This window comes from Tarenaya hassleriana, unplaced genomic scaffold (assembly GCF_000463585.1).
Source record: "Tarenaya hassleriana unplaced genomic scaffold, ASM46358v1 Cleome7, whole genome shotgun sequence".
Lineage (NCBI taxonomy): Eukaryota > Viridiplantae > Streptophyta > Magnoliopsida > Brassicales > Cleomaceae > Tarenaya > Tarenaya hassleriana.
Window position 1 is genome coordinate 4,464,870 of NW_010969548.1, and position 25,426 is coordinate 4,490,295.

Genomic DNA, 25,426 nt, shown 5'->3' on the forward strand with positions numbered 1-25,426 from the left:
AGGTGCAGTAATTATAAAATAGTTACATGAAGGGTTAGAATTGGCTGCTCTGTTTATTATTTGTATGTTAATTTTGTTGGATATTGATAATAGAAGACGAAAGTTTCATGTATTTTCCAATAATAAATCCATTAAACAAATAGATTTTCCTCAGACACAATCACAAAGAATTAAAAGAAACACGAAGGGAGCATGTAAAAAAAAGTATGTGACTTGATGGATAAGAGCTTTGTAAGAGTGGAGACATTCAACAACATCAAACCATCATCATGTAAAGATCTTCTTGCCCTAACCCCTAAGTGTTTCTTCTCCTTTCAAAATGCCGGCTGTGGCTACAATTTCCCGAGCGGGGACTCGTCCGCGTGATCATCCACCAGACATAAACCGTACTCCCGGAAGCGTTTGATCTTCTTCTCGAAACCTGTTATGTAGTTATTGTGGATTATGACATGTTTTCCCTTTGTTTCTGCAACCCATGTCTGGTTCTTGAAGTATAAACCTCCTGTTGGGAATGCAGCCTGAGGAAGCAAGTAGATATCCACCTGCATGATTCACACAAACCACAAAAGAACGATTTTGGTTTTGGTTTGTTGAACTCTGTGCCCAAACCCGGGGTCTAAGAAGATACACACGAGGCTATGAAACTTTGAATCGTTTCTGCAATGAGATCATGACACATGAATAAGAGTCTAGAGCAGTTGAACTAGGATTTTGAGCTCAAAGGTTAAGCCTTCGGAGAGTTTAATCTGAAATTCTCGTCCACCCAACAACAGAATCTATAAATGCTCGATGCTTTTTAAGAATGACAAATAAAAAGATGAAAGCTCTCGTGATTCTAACTCAGCTCAAATCTTCATCCAACAAAGACGGCCAGAATTCTAGAAACTCGGTAATTTGTATAAAAGAATGAACTCAATATCCTTAAATGCTCAACCTTTGTATAACATTAAGCAAATATCGTCCAACCATACAAAAAGGTTGCAAAAGCTTGACACTCTAAAGAAGCACTTGTGGCATGAAATTTGACAAATAGTGATGAGGGAGCTCACAAGAAGCAATGTACCTGACCAGCAGTCTTGTTAAGTGCCCAGTTAAAAGCTGGCTGATCATTTGCCTTTTTTGCTTTAGACCATGGTTGGTCTTGGAGTTCCTCTATCCATTTCTTCATGACAAGCTTTGCTCCATCAGTGGGTCGCAAGAAAATCATGCAGCTACATATGTAAGTGCGTCCCTTTTTGCCCGGAGGTGGCAAATCATGAGAGTGATCCAGAGGCTTAACCTAATTCCATGAAACGGAGACAAAACAATCCGAGAGAGAAGATACTATTACTCCAAATGGAAAGGCAAAACACCCGAGAGAGAAGATACGATTACTCCAAATGAAAAGCAAAACATGGCATACTGGAAGGAGAGATGGATTTACATACCGCAGCCATGTCATCCATGAAGTATACATCATGATTTCCCTCTAGATACAGGAAAGGATCTCGCAACCATACCATATCAACATCGTTGTACATAACATTGTAACCCAATTCCAAGATGTGTAAGAGATGCCGAGGCCTCCGAGATGTAAAGTTGAAGAAACCCTATTGAGATGGAAGTCAGCAAATGATTTAAAGCTATCCAAAAGGGTATGATGTGAACAATCGTCTGTCAAGTTCGCAAACATCACAACTGTGAGCCTTCCGTATGCATTAGCTTCATCAAAAATCCCAACATTACATGAACAGTGAACAATGGATCAATTCAAAACGCTAGACATTCTTTCGCAACAAGTAAACACCAGCTACTCAATCCGAGAGTGAGATGAGATAGCTAGATAAGACATAAACATTTCCTCTTAAATCCTATAAAACGATGAGATCCACACCGAAACAACTAGATAACAGTAACACAACGAAGCTAGCCAAGATTCCTCGACCCAAAAGCAAACAGAATCCCGGTTGATGCAACCCCAGAAACATACCTGGGAACCAAACTTATGGGCTGTTTGAGAATCCGGCGCCGGAGGAACGAGGACGGCATGACCGGGCCACTTCTCGTTAACCTTGTAAAGCGTGGAGTAATCCTCTGCGATCACGAGCACCTTGTCGGCATGTTTATGTCTCGAAACACTGATCAACCAGTTGCTGAGAAAAGGCAAGTACGGATAGCTAACGGCGCAGACGATCAAGGTCCCGTTCTTGGCGGCGAACGCGGCGGCGTCTGCAAGAGTATAGTCGCGCCATTTGGATACCGAAGAGGAAGAAGAACCCGTGTTTTGAAATGTGAATAAGGGTGTTCCTGCCCAGGGTAAGAATACTCCGAGGAAAACAAGGAGAGCGAGGAGGAGGAGGAGACCGGTACGGCTGAGGAGAGAGGTGGGTCGGTGAGAGATTGCAGAAGAAGAGAGAGGAGATGAAGAGAATGGGTTTGAGAAAGGGTTCTGAATCGGTCGCTGGTGCAGGAATTGCTGCTGCGCCATTGTTGAAGGGGATGTTGCAGCAGGGTGCAAACAATGGGGGGATCTTGCTCTCTATTTCATGGAAATCTGAAATTTCGGTTTGAATCAGAAACAGACATGAACACAGAAGTGGAAGAATTCACAAATCTGAGGAGAAGTGAGAGGAATGAATATATGGGAGATGGCACACAGATCTTGAATCAGTGAGAAACTGGCAAATTGGCAAAAGGCGGAAGGATTTTCTTCGGTCTAAAATGGGCTTAATATAGTGGTCATTACTAATTTCACATATGGGCCTAAAACTTAGCCCATTAAGTTGCCGACAGGAGAGTTCTAGGCCCACTTTACGTAATGTTGTTGTTAATCCCCCCTCGTATATTTCTCTTCTTCACTGATTCACCCCAAATATTATTAGAATTGAAGAATCCAACTCTATATTTTAAAATTTTCATCATAGGTCCATAATGTTTTACAGTTATCAAAATGCTCCCAAATATTGTCACTTTAGGTTAAAGAACTACGACACCAGGACAGTTAGTTTGCATGGAAACAATTAGATAGGTATCCAAATATTTATATCCATGTTTACATCAAAAATATTTTAACAAAATGGTTTTTTATGTAAAGTATTTTGTGTGTGTTTTTATATCATGTAATTTCTCAAGTAACTCATCAAACTCTTGTTGGTTTATTCGATCGATGACAAGAAATTACTCGCATGAAGCACAGAGTATTGAATCCACGAAAACCAACCCATTTATTAAAAGGGCAATTTAATAAAGTCCTTGAGAGTAGGGAGCTTGATCTCGCCCTTCTTTGAGACGGGGATGGTAATGTTTCCGACGACAGGAAAGTCAACGATGAGACCAATGTCGAGTTCGTAGTCAATGCCCCAATCCGCGCCAATGTCTCTACCCAGACTGATCAACGCATCGTACGGAACCGTCATCGTCACGTCTAGAACCGTCACTCCCCTCCCTTTCAGTGTTCCCGGAGCCGCTACCTTCCCCTTCGCCAGTTCTCTACGCATAACATATTATATCCATTCATAATATCAAAACCCATCGAGAGTGATGAATTATATGGTCAAGGTTGATTTTAAAAAAGAAAATGGGTTACCTGCCGGCGGTGGTGAGGTTGAAAGTGATGTCGCAGAGGGGAATGGGGAGGCACAAGGGATTGTTGACGGAGACTTTGGCCAGGAACTCGATCGAGTCACGGTTCACCTTCTTCGGCTCGACCCATGTCACCACGGCCGCCGGCAACGGCAACCTGGATATCGCCTTGTTCATCACCTGCCCCATTTCCCCTTTTTTCCTTTATATATACGTGTATATATATATATATAAGAAAAACTCTTATACTTTGTATTTGCATGGACCGACTGGATGAAACGTGATATTTATATGGAGAGTTGGACCGTGCAAGAGGGAATTCATAACTCTAGTCCGATGATTAATTATATTAATGAAAAAGACGCATAAAACACGTGAATGCATTGTTTAGCCGATTTATTCATGTCGGATCTCTCCATATGTCCGCGATCGATCGATCCGACTGTACATACGTATATTAGTTAGTGTGGTTAATTAATGAGACACAGTCTTGATTATAATATATGCTGATTTTGTCGAAAGCAAGTTGCTGTGTATTTAATATCTTGATAGAGCTTGAAATGTTTGTTCAGGATTTATATCAAGAACGCAATTCATCTACTATAACCCGGAAATTAGAACCCAATAAAAAACCCAAACTCGATAGTTAAACCGATGAAATGAAATCGCAAAACATATTTTTTTTCGAGTTCAAATATCAAATTTTTGAGAGACAAATCAAATGGCTGATAACAATCTTGACATTTATTTGGGTTTTGGTCCAAAATATTCGGTATCCTCTATTATGTTTTGGACCGTATTTATTACTGCATCCTTATCCACGTCAAACAATACGATGTCAAAGAGCAATAATCTAAAATCACATTTTTAATCGTATCTGGATTTAAATTAATCCTATGAATGCATGTGTATGGTAAGTTGCTTCTGACGTGATTATAGCAAATATTTACTAAGATCTATCCAATGGTGCAAATACCATACACGTGTCGTTTAATACGAAAATCTTCGTATATGGGCCTACAAAAGACCCAAAGTGCTTTGGGCCAGGCCAGTCTCTAGTGGAAGCACTATTCCAAATTCCAAACAAAGATTAATAAAATTTTAAATTTATCCATTATATATAAATAAAAAATACAGGAAGAAGCATGCATGCATACGCATTTATAGCTTGTCCATACGGAAACGAACCCACTAAAAGGAAACGAATGCATTATACAATAAAATGATAAGCAAAACATGATTCAAAACCTCATACGGCATGTGACGTGTTTAATATTGACGATAAAATTAATACAATTTGAAAGTTCTACGATAAATTAATTTCCCAATAATTTTATAATTTAATATTTAATTAATAATACAGATAGGAAATTGGAGGGGACGTTACCATAAATTTTTAAATGGGTTCATCTTACTCGATAAATTTTAACGTGTACTACAGCAGGGTGTCAATTTTGGTATAAAGTACGAAATATTTTTTAAAATAATAATAATAATAATAATAATAATAATAATAATAATAATAATAATAATAATAATAATTCCATGATAGATGGAACGGAAACGATGTACAAAACAAAACCTAAAAAAAGAAGAGAGATGAGAAAAGACGTATTCCTATCTTTACATAAGCCGAGAATAATTCCAAGAATCTCTCTTTCCTACAGAGTATCACTACGCCACTACTTTTGTTTTCCCGGCGAATCAGGTTCCACCGGCGGTCGCCGCGGTGTTGCTGACCATCCAAAGGTTCCCGAAACTCCCCGGAGAGATCCCGTATAAGCAGTCAACGGCGGCAAAATCCTCCAGCCCCTCGAAGAAATCGTCGCTCACCACCGTGTCCGACATCGACAGAAGATCCTCGTCCCCGTCGAGATCCCCCACAGCCAGATCTTCCACCGGAAATGGCAAATCTTCGGAAGACGTGACCGGAGACGACGAGGAGCATCCGGCGGAGGAGGGGAGATGGTCGGAGGGCTTCTGGCGGGTGCTTCCGGCGAGTGAGTTGCGGTGGGTGGGGGCTGGGTGGTTGTGCTCCGCCGTGTAGGTGACGATGAACATCGCCGGGTCCGATTTGTTCCTTTCCACTTGCTTCCGGGCCAAACACCCCTTCGACGAACTACATCTGTAGTATCCCCTGTTTTTTTTGCCAGAGAAAAAAATAGAGGCAGAGTTATTTAACAGGCCGAGGAAGCAGAATCACAAAAGTAGACAAGTTCTGTCCTGAACCCATCTCGAAACACTACACTCACATAAATGAATGTCGTCGAGAATTTCTATGGCAAAAGTTTTAAGCTTTTCAAAACATGTAAATGGAACAGAGTTATGATGGGAAGGATCATGCACCTGGGATAAGGAGAACCTTTGATGGGTTTTTGTCCGTACTTCCGCCATGCCCAGACGTCGGAGTTCAAAGCCTCTGCTGCTACATGGCATACCCTCTTCTGCTGGATCTTTCTGTTTTATTCGCAGAGAAAGATCAAAGGAAAACGGTTTAACAAACTGCAATGATTTTGAGAGATGGGTATCCGAAATCGATTATCAAAACATTTCCGACAAAAGCAGCCCCAAAAATTCATTTTTTAGACACATCTGAGACTATTTTCTCGCTGGTTGTTAAAAGACAAATAGATTCGAACACCGAAAAAACCGAAATTTTATTCACAAATTCGACCAAAAAACCCAACTTTATGACACGGATGCCAAAGAACAATCTCTGGGTTACCCCAAAAAAACGAAAAGACAGTTTTGTGTAAGAACTAATTTTTTGGGTTATCGAAAAAAAGATGGGAAATCGAACCTTCTTTTAGATCTGGAGTTGTTGGAACTCGCGAGTTTGCTGGTGACACTACCGGAAGAAACAGAGACCGATAGAGGCCGCTTCTGTGTCTGCCGTTGCTGTCTCAGATCTTCTGCGTAATTCAGGCAAGTAAACGAAGACACAGACACATTTGGTTCCAGCGCGAACGGCGTGTAGATGTCTCGAAGCTCTCCGAAGACGGCGTTGTCGATGTACCCATGTTGTCGTTCGCCGGAAACAGGGGAAAAGATAGGGTTTTGGAAGGGTGCGGCGGAGAAGACGGTGGTTGATGCGGCGGAGATGGCGGCACAGCCTCTGACCACCGCGTGAAGGTCCCAGTCATCGTCCATATCTCGCGGGAGGGGGGGCAAAGCTCCGAAAATCTCTGTACCTTTGGCCTCTGCAATTTTCGTCTGGGGAAGAGAAGGGAGAAGCAGACGAGACAAAAGAGAACGCTGACTTTTGAAGTCTATATAAAGAGGGAAAGTGATGAATAAAGAGTTGAGAATGGAAGAGAATTAAAACGTTAAATTAATATTTGCAAAATGATGTCACTTTCGTCCGTTCTTTTAATTCAACCATACAATTATTTAAAATTTTAAAGTCCATACCCATTATAACTTCCCGGTAATGTACACATGTTTTCTTTATTTAGCTGATCATTATGATTTCAATATAATATACCTTGATTCTGCAGTCTCGTTTATCTCAGCCAACCAAAAAAAATGAAATGAAACACTACAGATTATTTATTAATTTGTAATAGTTTAGAAGAAAAAAATCATCAAAACGTTAAAGGTCATTTACAAATTTAAAGCAGAAATTTCTTGTTTCCAAAGAAAATCCGTATGAACACATCAAAAGATGAGTATTGTCATTTACAGGCTAACCGGAAAAAAGGTGAGTATTGTCGGAATCTCTATGCATATAGACATATTTTTTTAGAAATAAGTATATGGACACGTACATGTAGAGAGAGAATAAGTGCGCCTTACAAAAATCTAGAGAGAGAGTAAGCTAGGGCATCTCGATGCTTATCCCGTCCTTTTCTCCCTCCTGCGTGTTTCTGTGGTGGAGAAGAATACCGGAAATAGTTTCCGGTTTCCGGTTTTTAGTTGACCTTAGCAAAATGTCAAAGGGCAAACTCACGCGGCGTAAATGTCAACGCGTTCTCACGCGCGTTCTTGACTTGTAATGCCGGCAGAAGCGTGGAAGACAATTCCAATTCTTTCCCGGGAGCGCCTTTGATCGATGATGGGCACAGTCACATAATATATTTTTTTTATAATCAAAAAATTTATCGAAACTTTGACATAATATATTTTTTTTATAATTAAAAAATTTATCGAAACTTTGACCCGATTATAATTTAACCAGAGGATAATCACACAATATTTAGTTCGATGTCTCTTAAATTATTATTAATGTAAACAAACTTATTGAAAATTTGTCTTTTTGACCCCAACACACAAAGTGTTACTATAATCTTTGAAAAATGTACGGATTTTTTTTTTAAAAAATAGCGAGGTGTGGAAATGACAAATAGAGTGTTTCTTCTATATACATTGTTGAAAGTTCCGTCGCACGTGTCAAATGGCGAGCGCGTGTGTATAGAGATAAGATGAGGTGGCAATTCGACAGCTGGCAGATCTTGCCGGTCCCACCTTTAAAATGCCGTTACCATTATCCCTCTCTCCTCGTGATGGTGATTCCTCCGGGAGAGATATCGGACGGTCCACGATTCTTCCGGCGGCGTTTCATCCTACGGTCAGATCGAGCTGACTTTCTCTATTTCATTCATCTAACGGTTGAAATTCTCCCGACGGAGGGAGGCGCACGAGCCACGTAAAGCGTAGAAGATGGCTTCGAGTGGGCTGCACGAGGCAGGCAGCATGAAAGCGCGTGGTCCCACGCCATTTCTTATTATATTATTACTTTTATTTTTATATATACACGTAATTTCCACATAATATTTGAATCACTGATGAGAAACGAGAAATTTCAACATTTGTTTAAGCATTGGGTTTGACTAAGCTAATTTTTTAATGGATCTCTAATCATATTCTCATTGTTTTTTTTTTTTTTGGTGGGCAATCTCTAGGATATTGTTTGACAAAAATGAAGTTATATCCGAGGTAAATACATACATAAAATTCAAGTCACGGTATGTTTCGAGAAGTATGGTTCGGTTTTACACCGAAAGGATATTGGGCTTAATGGGCCGACGCAATTGGGTTTAATTGGGCCCTCGTACCAAACCCAATTCACCTCTGAAGACCCTCTGTTTCGCGTAGAAGCTTTAGGCCAATTGGAAATCCGATCTGTCCCATCTTTTGATTCTGATTGAAAGGTCTCAAACCGGTGTTGGCTTGTAACATGTGATTAATTAACCACGGAAATTAATTCCCAAAAGAAAAAGTATAGCCATGTGTAATTTGATTTGTTTTCTCGATTTTTCTTCTATTTTATTATTTTCCGAAATCTGACTTATCACATGATCGTGAAGCCCATGTCCCTTCGCTTCATGCCAAAGAGAAAGAAACATTAGCAATTTCATCGCATTATCTCTACCGCGAAATCTTTTCGAGCCATGTACTTTTTTTTTGTTAATACATATTTTTTATAAAATTTTGTCGATCCAACAAAACGTACATACATACTCAGAGGTATACATCGTGACATAAAAACTACAAAACTTCAGTGTTGATTGGTTGTTTACATTTATATTGTTGAATCTTGAAATGATGTAATGATTAGTATATATGTGGATAGAACAGTTTATATTGTCATAAATAAATTTAATATACGAAAAGTCCCAATAAATATGTGAATGAGATAGATTTACATTGCCGACGCCATGTTACCTCAATAAAATCTGTCACCACATAAATACTTCAACCACGTAAAAATCTATATATATTAATAAAGATGTTTAAAGGATTGTGGTGAAGCCACATCATCATCCTATGTGGCACATTCTCAAATTTTGATTGGTTTTTATGGTTTACAAATTTATGGTATTGTATTGACATGTAAAATAATCAATAAATTGAATTAGTTTTATATATTAAATTAAATTTATGAGAAAATCATGTTTAAACTTATTTTTATTTTTCTCATATAAAGATATTTTTTTTTTGTTTTATTTTTATATATTAAATCTATATATATTAATAATTGTGTTTAAAGAGATTTAAAAAACTTATGTGAAAATAAAAAACAAACTTTTGTATTTAATTTGTAAATTTAGCTTGAATATAAAAATAGTAACATAATCATTCTACATGATATTTTAAAAATTTTAATTAGATTATAGATGGGTAGTGTATATAATAGCAAAAAATAATTATATTATTATAATTAGAAAAAGGAAAAAGTAGGAAGGAAATTTAAAATAACGTATAGTGCCACTAAAACGTTTTCTTTATTAGTAGGCGGATTCTTATAATTAAAACCCCAAAAACTAAGAAGGAAATTAATCAAAAAAACGTATGGCACTCAAGCGTCGTAGTTATTAGTCCAATGACCACTATTTTTTTAATTAATAGGTGATGTATTTATCATTCAAATTCATGAAAAAAATAATCAAAAAACGTACGGCCACTAAAACGATTCATTTATTAGTCCAATGACTATTTTAACGGTGAGAGTGGTGAGAAAACCATTGAAGGTATTTGACACAGCCGATGGATCACGCTCTGGGATATTTCGGATAGTTTGTTATGTCTTCATATTAGAATCTCCGACGATGAAGACGGAGGGATAGAAAAGGAGAAGCGACGTGGGAAACTTCTGTGGCGGTGATATCAATTGTTCGTCGGCATTCGGCAGGCACCTTTAACGGTTTCCACAGCACTCCCTTCACACATCATTTGTCATTGGAGATTCTAATCTGAAGACATAACAAACGAACTGCTCGCTGGCATTTGATAGATGGGGAAGGATCGATGATGTAGGTGAAGAATTCCACTTCATGTTTGGTTGCTTATTATAATACAAAGATCACTCATATTATACCCTTTTGACTTTTTATTTCTTTTTTATTACGATGATTGTGAATGTACATATGACCAAACCTCTTCTAACGAAATAGAAAATAAAAATGAATCCAAAAATGGAAGACGATGGTTTGGCAGAGATGGCGACTGGTGTTTCTTCACAAAACGATGTCATATGGAGTCCTTTGTGTTCCACGGTGAGGAATATGATACTACTTATATATCTATATTTAATAAATATTAAAAAATCAAAACAAGACATATTGGCCAACGGTGACATGCATTCCTCTTAATAATCATATTTATTATTTTTTTGGTGTTGTTATTGTGCTATATTTTATATTAATCCACTTTGGTAGCTTCTTCAACCTTACGTGACCTTTTTTTTTCCCGTGTAAAAGATTATCAACTTTGGCTTGGTTGTCATTACCATAGACTGCAAGTTCACCTCTTTGCATGTATTATTTAGTTATTATTTGCTCCATTATAAAATAGGGGATTCTTTAAATTACATGAGACCACTAATTCTTGAATAGGAAAAAGTAGATTCCGATGAGATGGTGGTGGAACTAAACCAACGGTGAAGAACCCGAAGAAGAAGATGGTGATGATAATCATGGAGCTCTACTAAAATGGTGGATATATATATGTATAAATTTCTATTTTTAACTTTTTATTTGTAGATATCTGTGTGTATATTTGTGTATGTATGAATGCAATTTTTATATTTTATTTTTAATTTTAAATTTGTATATATGTATATATATGTGTATGTTTATGTATTTGTGTGTATATGTATTTGTATATATTTAATATTAATATATTTGTATTTGTGGGTATATTATAGGAGTACCATCGACGTATTCCGATTTGTCTCTGATCAGATATCTAACATGTGCTTCTTCCCCGTTGTGCCACTACGAAGACACCATCATCAGCGGCAAAGGCAAATCCTAAGCCATATCTGCGGCATATGGAGCACGATATCAATGGAGTGGAGTCGTCATGTTTCAAAGTTATATATGCATGACGTTTGATTTCTTTTCTATTTAGAATTAGTCATGTTTCAAGATGTTATTCGATTTTTTAGTGGTTGATTCAAATTTGATGATTCATAAGGGAATATCTTTTTTCCCTGGATTAACCGTAAAAAAAAAAAGATGATGCAAAGTTTGGTTATGCTATCACTACTTTTTGTATGCACATTAGAAAAAATCTATTTTATTGTTAGTTTTTGTACATTTGCAAATTTGCATAGAATTAAAAATAAATAAAAATAATGTAAGTATATAGATTCATTAAAAAATATTAAGTTTGAATTAAAATAATCACATCCAAATATAAAAATAGATAATGATACTATTTAGACATTAAATACGACGACAGTGTAGTGTATTGAAAAGTCATTAGCGTTAATGATGATTTTAATAATAATTTATGTTATGGTGCAATAAAAAGTATGAATAATGAATGATAATATTAGAAAATATTTTACGTTACGGTAATATGAAATGTATCAAATAATAATAAAATATTAATATAGATTTTAATTTTTATTCTCTGTTGACACATGTGCAACCGATAAGTCACTTCCACTCACCTATATATATATAATTTGCTTCCTTCCCATCTTCACAGCTTTCATGTCATGTCTTTTGTATATAAATTCGAAATAGATCATGAGAAAACAAATCCATCGAACGGATAAGAGCAGCAACTCGGAATGCGAACACGAGACCGAGGTTTAAGATGACATGCTTCCAATGATGGCAGAGAAGATGGAAGTGGAGGAATTCGTGTCAGAATTATTCAAAGGGTTTAAGATGTTAGTTGATGTTGACAGATATCTAATAACGCCCTACAGCCTGAGGGTAACCTCTGCGATACTGGCCATCCAAGAGGTGATGAGCATGGATGATGCAAAGGCTATTTATGGTCAGAGAAGAGAAGGAGACATTGACAGAGATAGAGCTCTCAACTAGATCCAATTCTGCATTCTCATGGTGAGGCCGAGTCCCGGTATGATGGATGATGTCAAACTTGGTTCGAGAAAGCAATCAGCCAAGTACTCACCTCCTTTCTTGATCAACAACCCTTCTCCCCCTAACAGGAGAGGAGTGTATGCTACTCATCATCTATTTTTGATGTATCTTTTCTGACATAAATTGTTGTGACAGTGTATATTATATAAATCCACAATCCAAAAGATTTTATTATAATGCAAGTATTAATCAATCAATCACATACATACATACATACATATATACATACATACATACATACATACATACATACATACATACATACATACATATGTACATATATACATAATATATTATATAAACAGTATAGTTTTTGAAAAATTATATTAATTAATTTTTTTATATACTTATTTTGACACAATATGTATAATATTAGTTCTAATAACAGTTGAGATTTTGGTTGATTTTCTGCTGCTCAACTAATTTTTCCGTTCTTTTTTTTAATGAAGTGACCTTGATTTGTTTTGATTCTTACCATTTTTAGGGATTTTTTTGGTTGTTTAAATCTAAGTTTCCATTTAATTTTCTTTTCTCTAGAAAGTGGGTGGTACAAGTTAACAATGAACGGTTGAAGTTTGAGATTAACACCATATTATCTCGAAGAAACATATAACTATTTGATTTCACATTTTTAAATTTGGTATTTTATTTTTGGATTCCGATTTCACACCTATATATTATTTCAATTATGCTTTGGTATAACTTTATGATTATAGAATTTTTAATGGGATACTTTTAAAATTACATTAAGGAAACGATGTTGACACAAAACTAGAGATAAAGGATGAACATAAATATATATTAATTAAATGATTCTGATTGATTCCAATATACAATTAGAATCATTTAATTAATATATATTTTTATAATATAAGATAGGCATTCATTTTATCCATGAGACCTAAAAATAATATATTATCCATGAACCATAATCCATGAGACCTAAAAACAATATAAGAGAGGCATTCATTTTATACCTATCATTTTATACAACCAAATGATATTTTTATAAGACTTAATAATTTTCATTGTAATTTATCATTTTTTTTAATTAGAGAGGGGGCATGTGGCCCCACCCTTCACAATATAGATATGCCACTGGCCATAATGCATATTTGTTTTCATGGAGTGTATTTTTTATAATGTTTTATGTGACATATGGTCTAACAAAAATGTATTAGATGTAAAAATATTTTTTTTGAAATTTACGATTTGTTTGTTCGAATATTATTTGTTTCACTTATTTTTCTAAATCAGTTTTTATTATGATAGATGGTTTTGATATAATCCTATAAATCTATACAAGTTGTTCTATCTATGAACTCAAACTTAAGAGATAAAATTTGCATCTATTGTTTTTGGTCATTAGATTTTTGAATATAATTGTATTATTTGATAGTGCCTACTACAAAATATTCATTAAAGTAAACAATAAACTTTTAAAATGATTAAAAATTATTATAAAATTAAATTAAAAAACGTTTTAAATGGAGAAACTGATAATCTAAAAATGAAAATAATAAATATTTTTACAAAATAAATTTATTTTTAAATATGGTGTATTTTTATTTAAATTAGAATGATTTAAAATAAAATATATATATGATATGATAATAGATAAACTAAAAAATATAATTACAAGAAGTAATGATAAAGAAATGATAAGTTTTTTAAATGGAGTTTGGAAACAATAAAGTAATGAGAGAAAGAGCTTAATTTTAGTTAAGTTAATATTGTAATTTTAATTAATTAGAATTTAAAACTTAATTTTAATTAAGTTATGGGTAGTGGGTAATTAAATAATAGTAAATACATATGAAAGAGAAAAAGCTTGAGCCGCCTCCTTCTCTTCCGTCGTCGCAGCAAGAGATCGATATATAATCTAAGAAGAATTAAGAGAAAGCGAGCAGTGGGTCTATATCGAGAAGAAAGTGAACAATATAATGTTGATTTGAAAATAAATAATTTTACATATTATTTATATATCTATATAATAAAAATATTCATATCAATACATTCTACAAAAAATATAATAAATTTGAAATATGTTAAACTATAGATGTAAAACTAAATATCATCAAATATATAGATTTAATAATTTTAAAAACGAATCATAACTACAATATTTAATAATATCATTTTAATTAGTAACTTATTACAAAAAAATTTGTATAGATCCGGAAAACACAGTGAGAACCCAATAACAAATCAATGACATAAAAATTAAACATACGATAAATCTATTTTTATTATATAGTAAACAATAATGGTTTTACAATATTTAAAATTTATCGATAAATTCTGTCTACATTAAAAAAATCATTTATATCATTTTACAATATTTATATTAACAAATTTTATAAAAAAAAATATGAAACATATTCATCGCAATGCATAGAGAAAGACATATATCTTTAATATATAATGAATATTGATGATTTTACAATAATTTTATATTATTGATATAGTTTTATTCTATAATAAAAATAATAATTTATTTAATTTTCCAAATTATATAACAATATATTTCAAAAATGTAAATGAAATATAATGAAAAATAATCCGCGCATCGCGCGGATCCTTTCTAGTATTCGTAAAAAGACGTGCATGTAATGTGAACTAGACACCGTAACAAGAGCAATAACACTAACCGTTTTTATTATATACACAACGACCCTTCATACAACAACAAACAAAATACATCATCGATCCGTGTTTTTTTTTTAAAAAAATCTCCCGTATGATAGGAGAAAATCATCATGATAGATCGAATACATATATATAATATGTGTGTATATATGTGTGTGTATATATATATATATATATTCTACTGATCATAACGAGATCATGGGACGAAAACACCAATCACGACGATGATCTCAAGAGATAAGGCAAGCGTTAGGGTTTTCTTCCATGCTCTGAACGTAGTAATACGTAGTGAGATGAGGATTATACGCTTTATACGCCTTTAATAGCTCTACGGCATGGTCCGCCGCCGCCGCTTGTCTTTGATCTTTCTTCTCTTCTCCTCCTTCCTCCTTCTTTGGAGCTTCGCCCTCTTGCTTGTCGGCTTCCTTCTCTTTCTTGCTGGCCTCCTCTTCTTTCTTAGGCTCCTCCTCCTTCTCCTTCTCCGGCTCCATTGCCGGGCCCACCATCATTATATCAGTCGTTGGCCAGTGTTTTCTCAGCTTACTCACCACTGTCACCGGATCCGCGGTTCCGATCACCGTCATTATCCTCTCGTTCATCTCCATTGCTATCGAGTCTATCCCTATAGCCGTAAAAAACGTTGGCGGAGATCAAACGTTGGCGACATATTCAGAAACCATACGGATGAATAACCACCAATGTGGGTTCATACGTATCAATCAATCACATGGGTATAATGACACGTTTTCCAATGAATCTAATGGTCGTATTTCCTTTTCAAATGGAAAACAATAATTGAATGGAGCAAGGTTGACCGTCCCGTCAATTGTTTCTCGAAACCAAAAGAAACTTAACCGGAGTCTGTACCGGAACAGACCATATACAGGTTGGTTTACAACACCGACACGGTTCTGTGAAAAAAAAAAGGGTCGGAAGATTACCTGAGAGGGCTGAAACTGTCTTGAGGGCCTTCTGCTTGGCCTTGTCATCATGCAGATCCAGTCTCAACACGATTTTCTGCTCCCAACATAAAACAATAAGGAGATGACGTGACAAAAAAATATGTAAGACTGTCTGGTCCATCTTACAGAGCAATGCCTTTGATTGAACCAGAGGCACTAAATTATGCAATAACAGGGCGTACATACACCTCTCATCGATCATAGATAGCATCATGGCTTCATTCGTACGAAATTTCATGTATGCAAGCACGCTCATGCATATGTATGCATGCATGCTGTATAATATGAAAAAGATTTATACGTGGGTAGAACGATCTGTTCAAAATTCCCAGGAAAAGGACCAAGAAACATGGGTCAGAAATTCAACCAAAAAAAAAAAAAAAAAAAACAGGGCACAGACAATCAGGGATATGGGGAAGCACGTGTTCGATTGCTTCCTTCCAATAGTAGAAATTTAGAATCCGGGAATCAAGATTATCCTAAAACAGAGCATACAACATAAAAAAGGCTGCTTTTTTTTTTTCAAAATCAGAACCCAAGAATATATGCATAGAAGAATCAAAGCGTGCATACGTGGAGTAACTGGAGAGAGAGAGAGAGAGACCTTCATTTCTCTGTTCTGTAAATTCCCTAGAGTTTGCATAGGCGAGAGAGAGAGAGAGAGAGAGAGAGAGAGAGAGATATGAAGAGAAAATCAACACAAAATCTGCAGAGAGAGATGGAGGAGTGACAATAATGAATGGTACGATAGAGAGGGAGGAGGTGAGTCAGAGAAAGAGAAGAAGAGTCGCTGTCGAAACGCGCGTCTGTTTCACGTCCCGACGTCGAGGCGAGTCCCGTGTTACTTTCTTGCGTCTCACCATCACCCCTTTCGGCCCTCTGTCTGCGTTTTTTCCCCCTTCAGGACAGCTCACGGTCAATCCAAAAAGGAAATATTATGATTCTGGCGGAAAATAATTAATTTCTTCCATATGTATTAATTTAACATTAAATTTAATATGTTAGTGGTGACTGCAAAAAAAATAAATTAATTCGATTACTCCTAAACGCAACTGCTCATGTGATATTCATAATTTATCGTGTTGTATGACTGATCAACAGTACGCTCATTTTTTCCTTGGATTGAAAATTTCTTAGAAATTTTTTAAAAATATTTTATCCTTTTATTATTATTTAATTTCATTCTACTTATATGATTGATTCCCACCATTCCACCGTCAGTTTCCCAATTCTACACGAATTCGATTCCCTAAATAAAGACAAATATTATTTTTCCCACTACCAAAAATATTAAAAAAATTATAAACAAGTGCGAAACAGCTGCAAATCCCACCCATGTGTGCAACTCCATTTAATAAAAAAAATAACATCCACAAAAAAAGAGGGAAAGTGATGAATAAAGAGTTGAGAATGGATATATATATATCGATCATGTAAAGGTGGTACTTACTAATTTTTATTGGATTTAAATTTACAGCAAAATGAAGGCGAAATGGGAACATGCGATGGATTTGGGGCGGAGAGGCGTAGGAGGGTTTTTTTTTTAGAGAGTTTGGGCCTCTCGGAGTGGGACGTGGGACCCATTTCCACCGTGGCCTTTTATTTATCCGTCGATTTAGATTCCGTAACAATTGATCTCCGCCGTTGATTTTGATGGGGCCACTTGGAAACAAAAACTTAAATCAAAATTTCCACGGTTTGACCAATCACAACACATTTGAAGACATTTAAAATTTCCCCTTCTCTTGCTCCTTAGCTTTAAGGAGTGATAATGCTAATAGACATGAACGTCGACCACTGCATAGCTGGTAGTTATTATCTATAAAAATCACATTATTAGGGGTAGACGTTTCGGGTTTCGGTTCGGTTCGGGAACGATATTTTCGGTTTTATAAAAAATGTACCAAATTAGAACCGAATGTTAAACGGTTCGGTTCGGTTCGGAACGGTACCATTATATGAATACCAAATAAGTACCGAACTATAATATTTACACATATATTAGTGGAATATTTGAATTTTAGTTCGATATTCATACGATTCGGTTCGGTATTCATACGTTTCATTCGATTCCATAAAAAATGTATCAAATTAGAACCAAACGTTATTCGGTTTGGTTCGATCTGGTTCGATTTCGGGACAGATCGGGTCGGTACTAAATTCCCGAACCGAAGTGACCATCCCTACATTATATTATGCGTATTATCTCTAAATAAAAAAAACTGTGTGGATGAAATGAATCGTTTCCAAATAAAAAAGACGAAAGCGATCCGACATAATCTGAGATCCAACGGTCAGGAGTTCCCTGACCGTCCAGGCTTTAAAATTTTCAACGGTTCATAATTCCCAAGACTATGAGGCCCCAAATCGGTTAGCAACCATTGTTTGTGGTTTGTGTTACGGTCGAATGATACTCTTTTACGAATTCTTCGTCTTTCTTAATTTTCATTTAAATAATTCTGACATCCTGGTCGAGATGCTAAAGTTAATTTTATAAAAATTGTAATTTTGAAAATAAGCCAAAGCATAAAAAAAATATTCAATTAAAATATCAACTATATACAAATTCAAATAATATTTATTTTTAAAAAAAAATTATAAAAATATATTATTTTTATGAAAGAATGTTGGAATTTTAATTTAGAGTTCTAAGAATAATATTGTTTTTTTTAACAGTTTCTCTTCAAAATAATCAAGAATCCAAACACATTGGATGATGGATCCTTAGCTTAGTTTATTGATTTGTCCTTCTCGAGTTTGCGATAAGTGAAAAGGCCGAGGACAGTCTGTGGCCCAATTAAAGTTTATTGGGCCAATACTTTGGTACGATTGGGCGTATATTATAAAGTTTTGATTGGTGTTTTCATCGCCACTTTTTTTTTTTTTAAAAAAATATTTAATTCTCATCGAAATATCAGAGCCGACATGGATTTTTTTTGGGAATTATAACGAATAAATGGTTTCAGGTATTCTTTTAAAAATGATTTTTTATTAGTAGAACCTATTTATAGAAATTCATAACGACTAATAACCTTTCTGGCGTATAACAGACAAGTTTGAAAATATTATTTCAATACTTATCGGGGGACGATTCAATTTAGTCATCAAATCTTTGAATACCCCACCGACTTTCGAGTGATATGTACGGTTAGTTATTAAGTCTACGGATATTTTTAGACATAGTTTATTTGCGGCAACACAAAAGGAAGAAGATTAGTCAATTGTAAAATTTGAAGAATTTGTCTATAAAAACTATAGTCTAAAAATACAAATATTCGGACTTTTGTATATTTAAACCGTGGGGGTAATAAATTAGGATGTCATGTAATGATAATAAAATTGAAAAAGTGGCACGTGCGAGAGAGTGTAGTCGTGTCCAACCCAAAACATGTCGCAGAGGGATTTGGTGTCCGTATTTACCTCGTCTTCAACCGTAATTCCCTCGATTTCACCTTCAAATATAGTCTCACCCCCCAAACCCTAACCTATTTACTTCTCTCCTCTTCCTCCACGTTTGATTTCTCACATCTCCTCCTTCAGAGGCGAACTCCTCCGTCTTTCTAGATTCTCATCTCGATCTCTCTCGGATTCTTGTTCCAATTTCTCGTATTGGAGCAATTTCGATGGATCGTCATGTTCAGGATTCGTCGGGTGCCATGAAGACCTCCAATTCTTACCATATGAATACCTCATCGGCGGCGTTGCCGTTGTCGCAATCGGCATGGCTCGAGGTTCGTTTGTTCTACGTCCGCGTCTCGCCCTGCGTCGTTGACAACGTCCCGGACCACCTCACTCTCCGTCACCCTCGCCGCGAGATCGGAGCCTCCCTCGACGTCAACGGGGTCCGTGTTCCCGCCTCCCAGACGGCGTCGCTCGTCCTCCGGCGTGACCGGCTCGACCGGGAATCCTCGGAGGTCACGTACGTCAGCACCGAGACCGTTCGTGTCACCGGGTGCGTGGATTTCGAGGTTTACGACAACGGTGATATGATCCTGTGTGGGAACCTCGACAGAATCGATGGCGCGTGGAGCAACGGTACCGTGAGCGACCCGAAGACTGGGTGGGGAATGGATTGCTACATGGCAATGGGTAACGGGTCGGGTCCGTGTTCGACGGCGTTTTTGCAGCCGAAGTTAGGCGTATCGTCTCCTTTGGTGGAGGTTTATATAGCGGGGTGCTGTGGCGGCGTGCCGGTTATATTGACTAAGACAATTCAGGTGAGCCCGAGGAGGAAGGTGGCAAGACATGTGACCCTCGACGCTATCCCGGAGGACGAGGAGGTCGGAAAGGATCGAGACATTGTTGGTGTTGGCGTTACCCGTAATGGATTGCTCCGACAACGGAAGGTATCATTCAGCGTTAGCATGTTCTGGTTATTCTATATCTTGAATTGGATCATCACCCTGAATTGAAAACAGAAAACAAATTACCCTGATGCCTAGTAGTCTTAGCTTGATTTCTGTGGAGAGTTCTCGGCGATTGGTCGGCAGAATAACATAGGTCTGGCTTTCATGGTGAAGGGACCTGATTCTTGTGTCCGTCCGTGACATCTTTGTCTGATTCTTAGATGCCCATAAAGCCTCTTTGCACAAGTAGCTGTCCAAGTTGTGTTTGAGTGATTTTATTTGCACGCAGCACAATAAAAGTTCCACCATAGACGTATGTACTAAGGGTTCGATCAGCAATGAACCGATTCTAGCACAGCGTGTTCATCTAAGTGGTTTTCTGAATTCTGGGATATGATATTGCTTATATGATCTCATGTTGGCCATCTAATATGTGCAGAATGTGGAATCAGAAGAGGATGAATACGAGTGTGAAATGAAAAGGTACTACAGTGAGGAGATGTACATGATGGAGGAGGATGGGCAGCTGTCATGGTTCAATTCAGGCGTAAGAGTGGGAGTGGGGATAGGACTTGGAATGTGCATTGGAGTTGGGATAGGAGTCGGGCTGCTGATGCGTTCATATCAAGCGACAACCCGCAATCTCCGCAGGAGATTTCTGTGAATGGAGATCGGATGCAAAGGCATCATCTTCAAAGATTTCTTGAGATCAGTTAACAAGAAAGGGTGGCGACTACTGTATGAGAGTTTTGGTGTAGTAGATAGTTAAATGAAAGAATGTACATAGCTTTGGGGGAACGGGTCCATGTGAGTGTAAAAATCGGCTTTTTGTTCATAGAGCTCTAACAAGAGCGTGTTCCCACCGTTTGTGTTTTTGTTGAATGAAGAGTTGTAGCTTTTGTATATAGCGAGAGATTTGTGTTTTTGTTTTTGGCATTATATATATATGTAAATCAGTTCAATCATCCCTTAATTGGTTGGTTTTGGAACAACTGGTTGGTTTATAATCATTTTTATTACACAACTCCTAGACTTGGAATCATTCCACAAAACAAAAGGAAACACACAAATGGAGAGAGGGCGCGGTGGGAAAAAGATACGGACCTATGTAATAAAGTTTGCCTGCCGAGAGATCCGAACACGACGTCGTATGGGGGCCACGGAGAATGAATCAACAATTCAACATAGACCAATTAAAATTATAATTACGCCCCCCCCTTTTCGAGGAATTTATGTAATCGACCCCTTATCTTTCCCATAATTACGGATTTAAACCCTAACGACGACGACCGAATTCAAGATGTCGTCCACTCTTCCAGAGTAGGGAGAAGAAGCAGATGAGCAAGATCCGGTCCCCTCCTCCGACGATGCCCCACCGCAACCACCCTCCGGTGACGACGCTCCCTCTCGTCGTCACCCTCAGCTGTGTCGAAGATTGTGCTCTCGAGCAGGACTCCCTCTCCGGCGTCGCCCTCGTCGAACACGTCCCCCTCAGCCGCATCGCCGACGGCAAGATCGAATCCTCTTCCGCCGTTTTCCTCCATTCCCTCGCTTATCTCCCACGCGCCGCCCAGCGCCGCCTCCGTCCCCACCAGCTCATCCTCTGCCTCGGCTCCGCTGACCGCTCCGTCGATTCGGCCCTCGCCGCCGACCTCGGTCTCCGCCTCGTCCATGTCGACACTTCCCGCGCCGAGGAAATCGCCGATACCGTCATGGCTCTCATCCTCGGCCTGCTTCGCCGCACGCACTTGCTCTCCCGTCACGCTCTCTCGGCTTCGGGGTGGCTCGGATCGGTTCAGCCGCTTTGTCGGGGAATGAGGCGGTGCCGTGGTCTGGTTTTGGGAATCGTTGGTAGATCCGCGTCTGCTCGGTGTTTGGCTACGAGGAGCTTGGCTTTCAAGATGAGTGTGCTCTATTTTGATGTTCCGGAGGTATGCCTTTTGAAAATGCTTTACCCTAGCTTCCTGATTTGAGCGCATTCTTTCCCAACAAGCTGTTGTTCTCATTCTTATGGTGTCTTAATCTTGCAAAACAAGGCCAGTGCAAAGTGGTTTGAGATCCGTCTGTAGTTTTATCATGTTTTAAGCACCCAAAGTTTGTTCCTTTGACTCTCTCTCTGGTTAACACATCCGACTGATTTTTTCTGGTTCTGCCTTAAGTTGCTGCTCAACTTATGATGTGTTAACGTTTTGCCTCTGAGTGAGATCCTATGGGCTTTGATGTTTTGTTCGTTATTCATGGTTTCTTTCTCATGACTTCAGGGAGATGAAGAACAACGCAGGCCCTTGAGATTCCCACGTGCTGCCCGAAGAATGGATACATTGAATGATCTATTAGCAGCAAGTGATGTAATTTCACTTCACTGCGCATTAACAAATGATACAGTTCAGATAATTAATGCGGAGTGTCTGCAGCATGTAAAGCCTGGTATGCATTTTCGTATCGAATGGGCGAAATAGATTTGTGATTCTCTGAGTACTTTCCTAAATGACTAACACTCATGGTTCTGCTTTGGCTATTTCAGGGGCATTTCTTGTAAACACGGGAAGCAGTCAGTTGCTGGATGATTGTGCTGTGAAGCAACTTCTTATTGATGGCACTTTAGCTGGCTGTGCTCTTGACGGTGCTGAAGGACCACAGTGGATGGAAGCATGGGTATGAGCTTTGATTCATTCTACTTAAGCTTCACATACTGGAAATCTTGGGCCTGCATAATCTCATTTTTCGCTGTCTTCAAGACTTATTTTTCTTTTTGTTGTTTCTTAGTAGCCCCAAACAAAAAGGGCCTCCTTTTCCTAAAGATTCCGTTATTCTCTAGGTGAAAGGGGTATATTGTGTTGGTTTTAACTTGTTTGAAAGTCTCCGAAAGTTCGTGGCATTATTCGAGCTCGAACTGTTCCAATTTCTAATTCAGCTTCTGTCATGAATTCTGGTCTTAATGTAACGTGGTCCCTCATCTGATATGTTCGATAGGGAATACATGTCAACTTTGTTATTTTGAATTGAGTTAGAGGGATTAGATTGCTGCCTCTTCTTTGAACTGCTCTGTCATGGAACATATGGTTTTAGTTGTCATGGTGGTGAATTTGTGTTGCAGCTGAGTAATATGATAGCATTACTAGGTAGATTATAACACATTACTCACCATATGTTGTCTCTATTGCAGGTGAAGGAAATGCCAAATGTATTAATCCTACCACGCAGTGCAGATTATAGTGAGGAAGTATGGATGGAAATACGGGAAAAGGCCATCTCTATCCTGCAATCGTTTTTCTTCGATGGTGTAATTCCAAATAACACTGTTTCTGATGAGGAAGTTGAGGAGAGTGGAGCTAGTGAAGAAGATGAACAACCATCTATCAAGTATGCAAAATCAGCACCAATGGAACCCACCAGTAGGCAACAGGCAGAAAGTACACTCACTAATAGCGGAATCGTCCAGAAAAAGGTTAGCAGTGAGTTAAAGGACTCTCCTAGCTCTGGTCAGCAGCAAAGTTCTGCTCTGCCTCAAGATACTGCCGCGAAAGCTGAGGTAAGACGTAGCAGATCAGGGAAGAAAGCTAAAAAGAGGCATTCACAGCAAAAAACCATGCAAAAGCCTGACGATGTTTTGGGGTCACATATAGAAAGTGCTTCAAGGGGAGAGGATACTGCCATGAGTGACACTGAAGAAGTATTAAGTTCAAGTTCTCGGTGTGCCTCTCCTGAAGATTCAAGAAGCAGGAAAACACCTCTAGAATTGATGCAGGGCTCCTCTTCTGAGCAGATTGTAATGTCAAGCAAGAAGTTCAGCGGAAGGTCCAGTGAACTGCTGAAAGATGGCTATGTAGTAGCTTTGTATGCCAGAGACCTCACGGGACTCCATGTTTCCAGACAAAGAACTAAAGGCGGTGGTTGGTTCCTGGATGTAATGTCCAACGTAACGAAACGGGATCCCGCTGCCCAATTCATCATCGCCTACAGAAACAAGGTTCGAGCAAACAACCATAGTTTGTTTCCAATTTACTAATCTGTGAGATCTGAATATTCTCCCAACCGATTGTTTGACATGCAGATGAAGTATGGCCATCCACTCAAATGAATAATATATATATATATATATATATATATATATATATTTATATACGTATATGCAGTTCTGGTGTACACAGATTTCTTTTTCCAGTTGTGGAAGAGTTGTCATATTCTTCCGAGTGGCTAATAGGGATTGCTACTGAACCTTTAATTATTCATACAGGATTCTGTTGGTTTGCGGTCTTTTGCAGCTGGCGGGAAGCTATTGCAGGTATATTACTATTATACAGAGAATTCATGAAAAATAGGAATTAATTCAGCCGGCAAAACCAGACAAGCTGGTAGGAACAGATGTGGGGGTGAGCCGGATTTTGTGCAGTGGAAAGCATGTGGGAACTAATTGAGGGCAGTGTGTGAGCTTTTGCAGATTAATAGAAGAATGGAGTTTGTGTTTGCTAGCCACAGCTTCGATGTGTGGGAGAGTTGGTTGCCAGAAGGTTCTTTGGACGAATGCCGCCTTGTTAACTGCCGGAATTCCTCTGTAAGTCTCTCCCCCTTCCACCGGCAAATCACTTCAATTGAAATCCTAAACAATGCGAGATTTAATGTACTCTTTGCGATAAAAAAAACACTATTGGACTAAAGCTATAGCAAAAACTGGTGATTTAGCTGCCTGGATACTGTAACTGGCTCGGTAGCCTTCTGATGTCATTAATCTTTATTGGAAAATGCTGAGGAAGCTGTGAAATTGGTCTTCTTCTTCAGGCTGTATTGGAGGTGAGGGTGGAGATTCTGGCAACCGTTGGAGAGGACGGTATCACACGTTGGATTGACTAATAGCTTCGTTTTTGTGAGTCTCTGGGTTATTAACTCTAAATGGAGCCTCTGGATTTCGAATTTAACAATGGTGTGGTTTTGGTATCAAATGTGGATCAATTTTTATCTGTAAACAGTTGAGCCTGCGGTTCTTCGAGCGAATACCATGACCTTTTTTGGGTCTTCTAATTGTTTTGTGTTAAATAGGGTTGTGGGTGTATTCTTGTTCTGCCGTCGA

At 37.8% G+C, this 25,426-nt stretch overlaps 6 protein-coding genes across 7 annotated transcripts; 2 read left to right on the forward strand and 4 right to left on the reverse strand.

Annotated features, from left to right (window-relative positions):
- Positions 1-87: 87 nt before the first annotated feature.
- On the reverse strand, positions 88-2,619 carry LOC104801389 (UDP-D-xylose:L-fucose alpha-1,3-D-xylosyltransferase MGP4). Its single transcript, XM_010524640.2, has 4 exons — positions 1,970-2,619; positions 1,428-1,589; positions 1,064-1,279; positions 88-542 (listed from the first exon to the last, which is right to left on the reverse strand). Exons 1-4 carry the CDS (start codon positions 2,465-2,467, stop codon positions 333-335), a joined length of 1,086 nt encoding a protein of 361 aa, XP_010522942.1. The 5' UTR covers positions 2,468-2,619; the 3' UTR covers positions 88-332.
- A 551-nt stretch (positions 2,620-3,170) lies between these two features.
- On the reverse strand, positions 3,171-3,750 carry LOC104801390 (desiccation protectant protein Lea14 homolog). Its single transcript, XM_010524643.2, has 2 exons — positions 3,566-3,750; positions 3,171-3,468 (listed from the first exon to the last, which is right to left on the reverse strand). The coding sequence occupies exons 1-2, from the start codon at positions 3,748-3,750 to the stop codon at positions 3,207-3,209; spliced, it is 447 nt and encodes a 148-aa protein (XP_010522945.1). The 3' UTR covers positions 3,171-3,206.
- A 1,322-nt stretch (positions 3,751-5,072) lies between these two features.
- On the reverse strand, positions 5,073-6,832 carry LOC104801391 (WRKY transcription factor 22-like). The gene is made up of 3 exons (XM_010524644.2): positions 6,362-6,832; positions 5,908-6,018; positions 5,073-5,698 (listed from the first exon to the last, which is right to left on the reverse strand). Exons 1-3 carry the CDS (start codon positions 6,709-6,711, stop codon positions 5,266-5,268), a joined length of 894 nt encoding a protein of 297 aa, XP_010522946.1. The 5' UTR covers positions 6,712-6,832; the 3' UTR covers positions 5,073-5,265.
- Positions 6,833-15,011: 8,179 nt separating this feature from the next.
- On the reverse strand, positions 15,012-16,825 carry LOC104801392. The gene is made up of 3 exons (XM_010524645.2): positions 16,617-16,825; positions 15,992-16,067; positions 15,012-15,672 (listed from the first exon to the last, which is right to left on the reverse strand). The coding sequence occupies exons 1-3, from the start codon at positions 16,653-16,655 to the stop codon at positions 15,281-15,283; spliced, it is 507 nt and encodes a 168-aa protein (XP_010522947.1). The 5' UTR covers positions 16,656-16,825; the 3' UTR covers positions 15,012-15,280.
- A 2,645-nt stretch (positions 16,826-19,470) lies between these two features.
- On the forward strand, positions 19,471-21,323 carry LOC104801393 (uncharacterized protein At1g01500-like). The gene is made up of 2 exons (XM_010524646.2): positions 19,471-20,358; positions 20,798-21,323. Exons 1-2 carry the CDS (start codon positions 19,636-19,638, stop codon positions 21,020-21,022), a joined length of 948 nt encoding a protein of 315 aa, XP_010522948.1. The 5' UTR covers positions 19,471-19,635; the 3' UTR covers positions 21,023-21,323.
- A 318-nt stretch (positions 21,324-21,641) lies between these two features.
- On the forward strand, positions 21,642-25,410 carry LOC104801394 (C-terminal binding protein AN). 2 transcript variants are annotated; one of them, XM_010524648.2, is made up of 7 exons: positions 21,642-22,289; positions 22,620-22,785; positions 22,883-23,013; positions 23,525-24,328; positions 24,596-24,643; positions 24,783-24,913; positions 25,138-25,410. In XM_010524648.2, exons 1-7 carry the CDS (start codon positions 21,696-21,698, stop codon positions 25,151-25,153), a joined length of 1,890 nt encoding a protein of 629 aa, XP_010522950.1. In that variant the 5' UTR covers positions 21,642-21,695; the 3' UTR covers positions 25,154-25,410. The 2 variants fall into 2 exon arrangements, with proteins under 2 accessions (XP_010522950.1, XP_010522949.1); XM_010524647.2 differs by having other exon boundaries at positions 21,644-22,289; positions 24,800-24,913.
- The last annotated feature ends 16 nt before the right edge of the window (positions 25,411-25,426 follow it).

Bases quoted from the DNA above. Each gene is read 5' to 3' on its own strand.
- LOC104801389 (XM_010524640.2), bottom strand. From the start codon at position 2,467: ATGGCGCAGCAGCAATTCCTGCACCAGCGACCGATTCAGAACCCTTTC. The intron at 1,590-1,969 runs GTATGTTTCTGG...CCATCTCAATAG, and splicing joins CCCATAAGTTTGGTTCCCAG to GGTTTCTTCAACTTTACATC. The intron at 1,280-1,427 runs GTATGTAAATCC...TCATGGAATTAG, and splicing joins TCATGGATGACATGGCTGCG to GTTAAGCCTCTGGATCACTC.
- LOC104801390 (XM_010524643.2), bottom strand. From the start codon at position 3,750: ATGGGGCAGGTGATGAACAAGGCGATATCCAGGTTGCCGTTGCCGGCG. The intron at 3,469-3,565 runs GTAACCCATTTT...TGTTATGCGTAG, and splicing joins AACCTCACCACCGCCGGCAG to AGAACTGGCGAAGGGGAAGG.
- LOC104801391 (XM_010524644.2), bottom strand. From the start codon at position 6,711: ATGGACGATGACTGGGACCTTCACGCGGTGGTCAGAGGCTGTGCCGCC. The intron at 6,019-6,361 runs GTTCGATTTCCC...CGAATAAAACAG, and splicing joins AACTCCAGATCTAAAAGAAG to AAAGATCCAGCAGAAGAGGG. The intron at 5,699-5,907 runs GTGCATGATCCT...CAAAAAAAACAG, and splicing joins AAAGGTTCTCCTTATCCCAG to GGGATACTACAGATGTAGTT.
- LOC104801392 (XM_010524645.2), bottom strand. From the start codon at position 16,655: ATGCAAACTCTAGGGAATTTACAGAACAGAGAAATGAAG. The intron at 16,068-16,616 runs GTCTCTCTCTCT...TGTTGGGAGCAG, and splicing joins TACAGAACAGAGAAATGAAG to AAAATCGTGTTGAGACTGGA. The intron at 15,673-15,991 runs GTAATCTTCCGA...TTACGGCTATAG, and splicing joins GACAGTTTCAGCCCTCTCAG to GGATAGACTCGATAGCAATG.
- LOC104801393 (XM_010524646.2), top strand. From the start codon at position 19,636: ATGGATCGTCATGTTCAGGATTCGTCGGGTGCCATGAAGACCTCCAAT. The intron at 20,359-20,797 runs GTATCATTCAGC...TAATATGTGCAG, and splicing joins GATTGCTCCGACAACGGAAG to AATGTGGAATCAGAAGAGGA.
- LOC104801394 (XM_010524647.2), top strand. From the start codon at position 21,696: ATGAGCAAGATCCGGTCCCCTCCTCCGACGATGCCCCACCGCAACCAC. The intron at 22,290-22,619 runs GTATGCCTTTTG...TCATGACTTCAG, and splicing joins TCTATTTTGATGTTCCGGAG to GGAGATGAAGAACAACGCAG. The intron at 24,329-24,595 runs GTTCGAGCAAAC...TTATTCATACAG, and splicing joins TCATCGCCTACAGAAACAAG to GATTCTGTTGGTTTGCGGTC.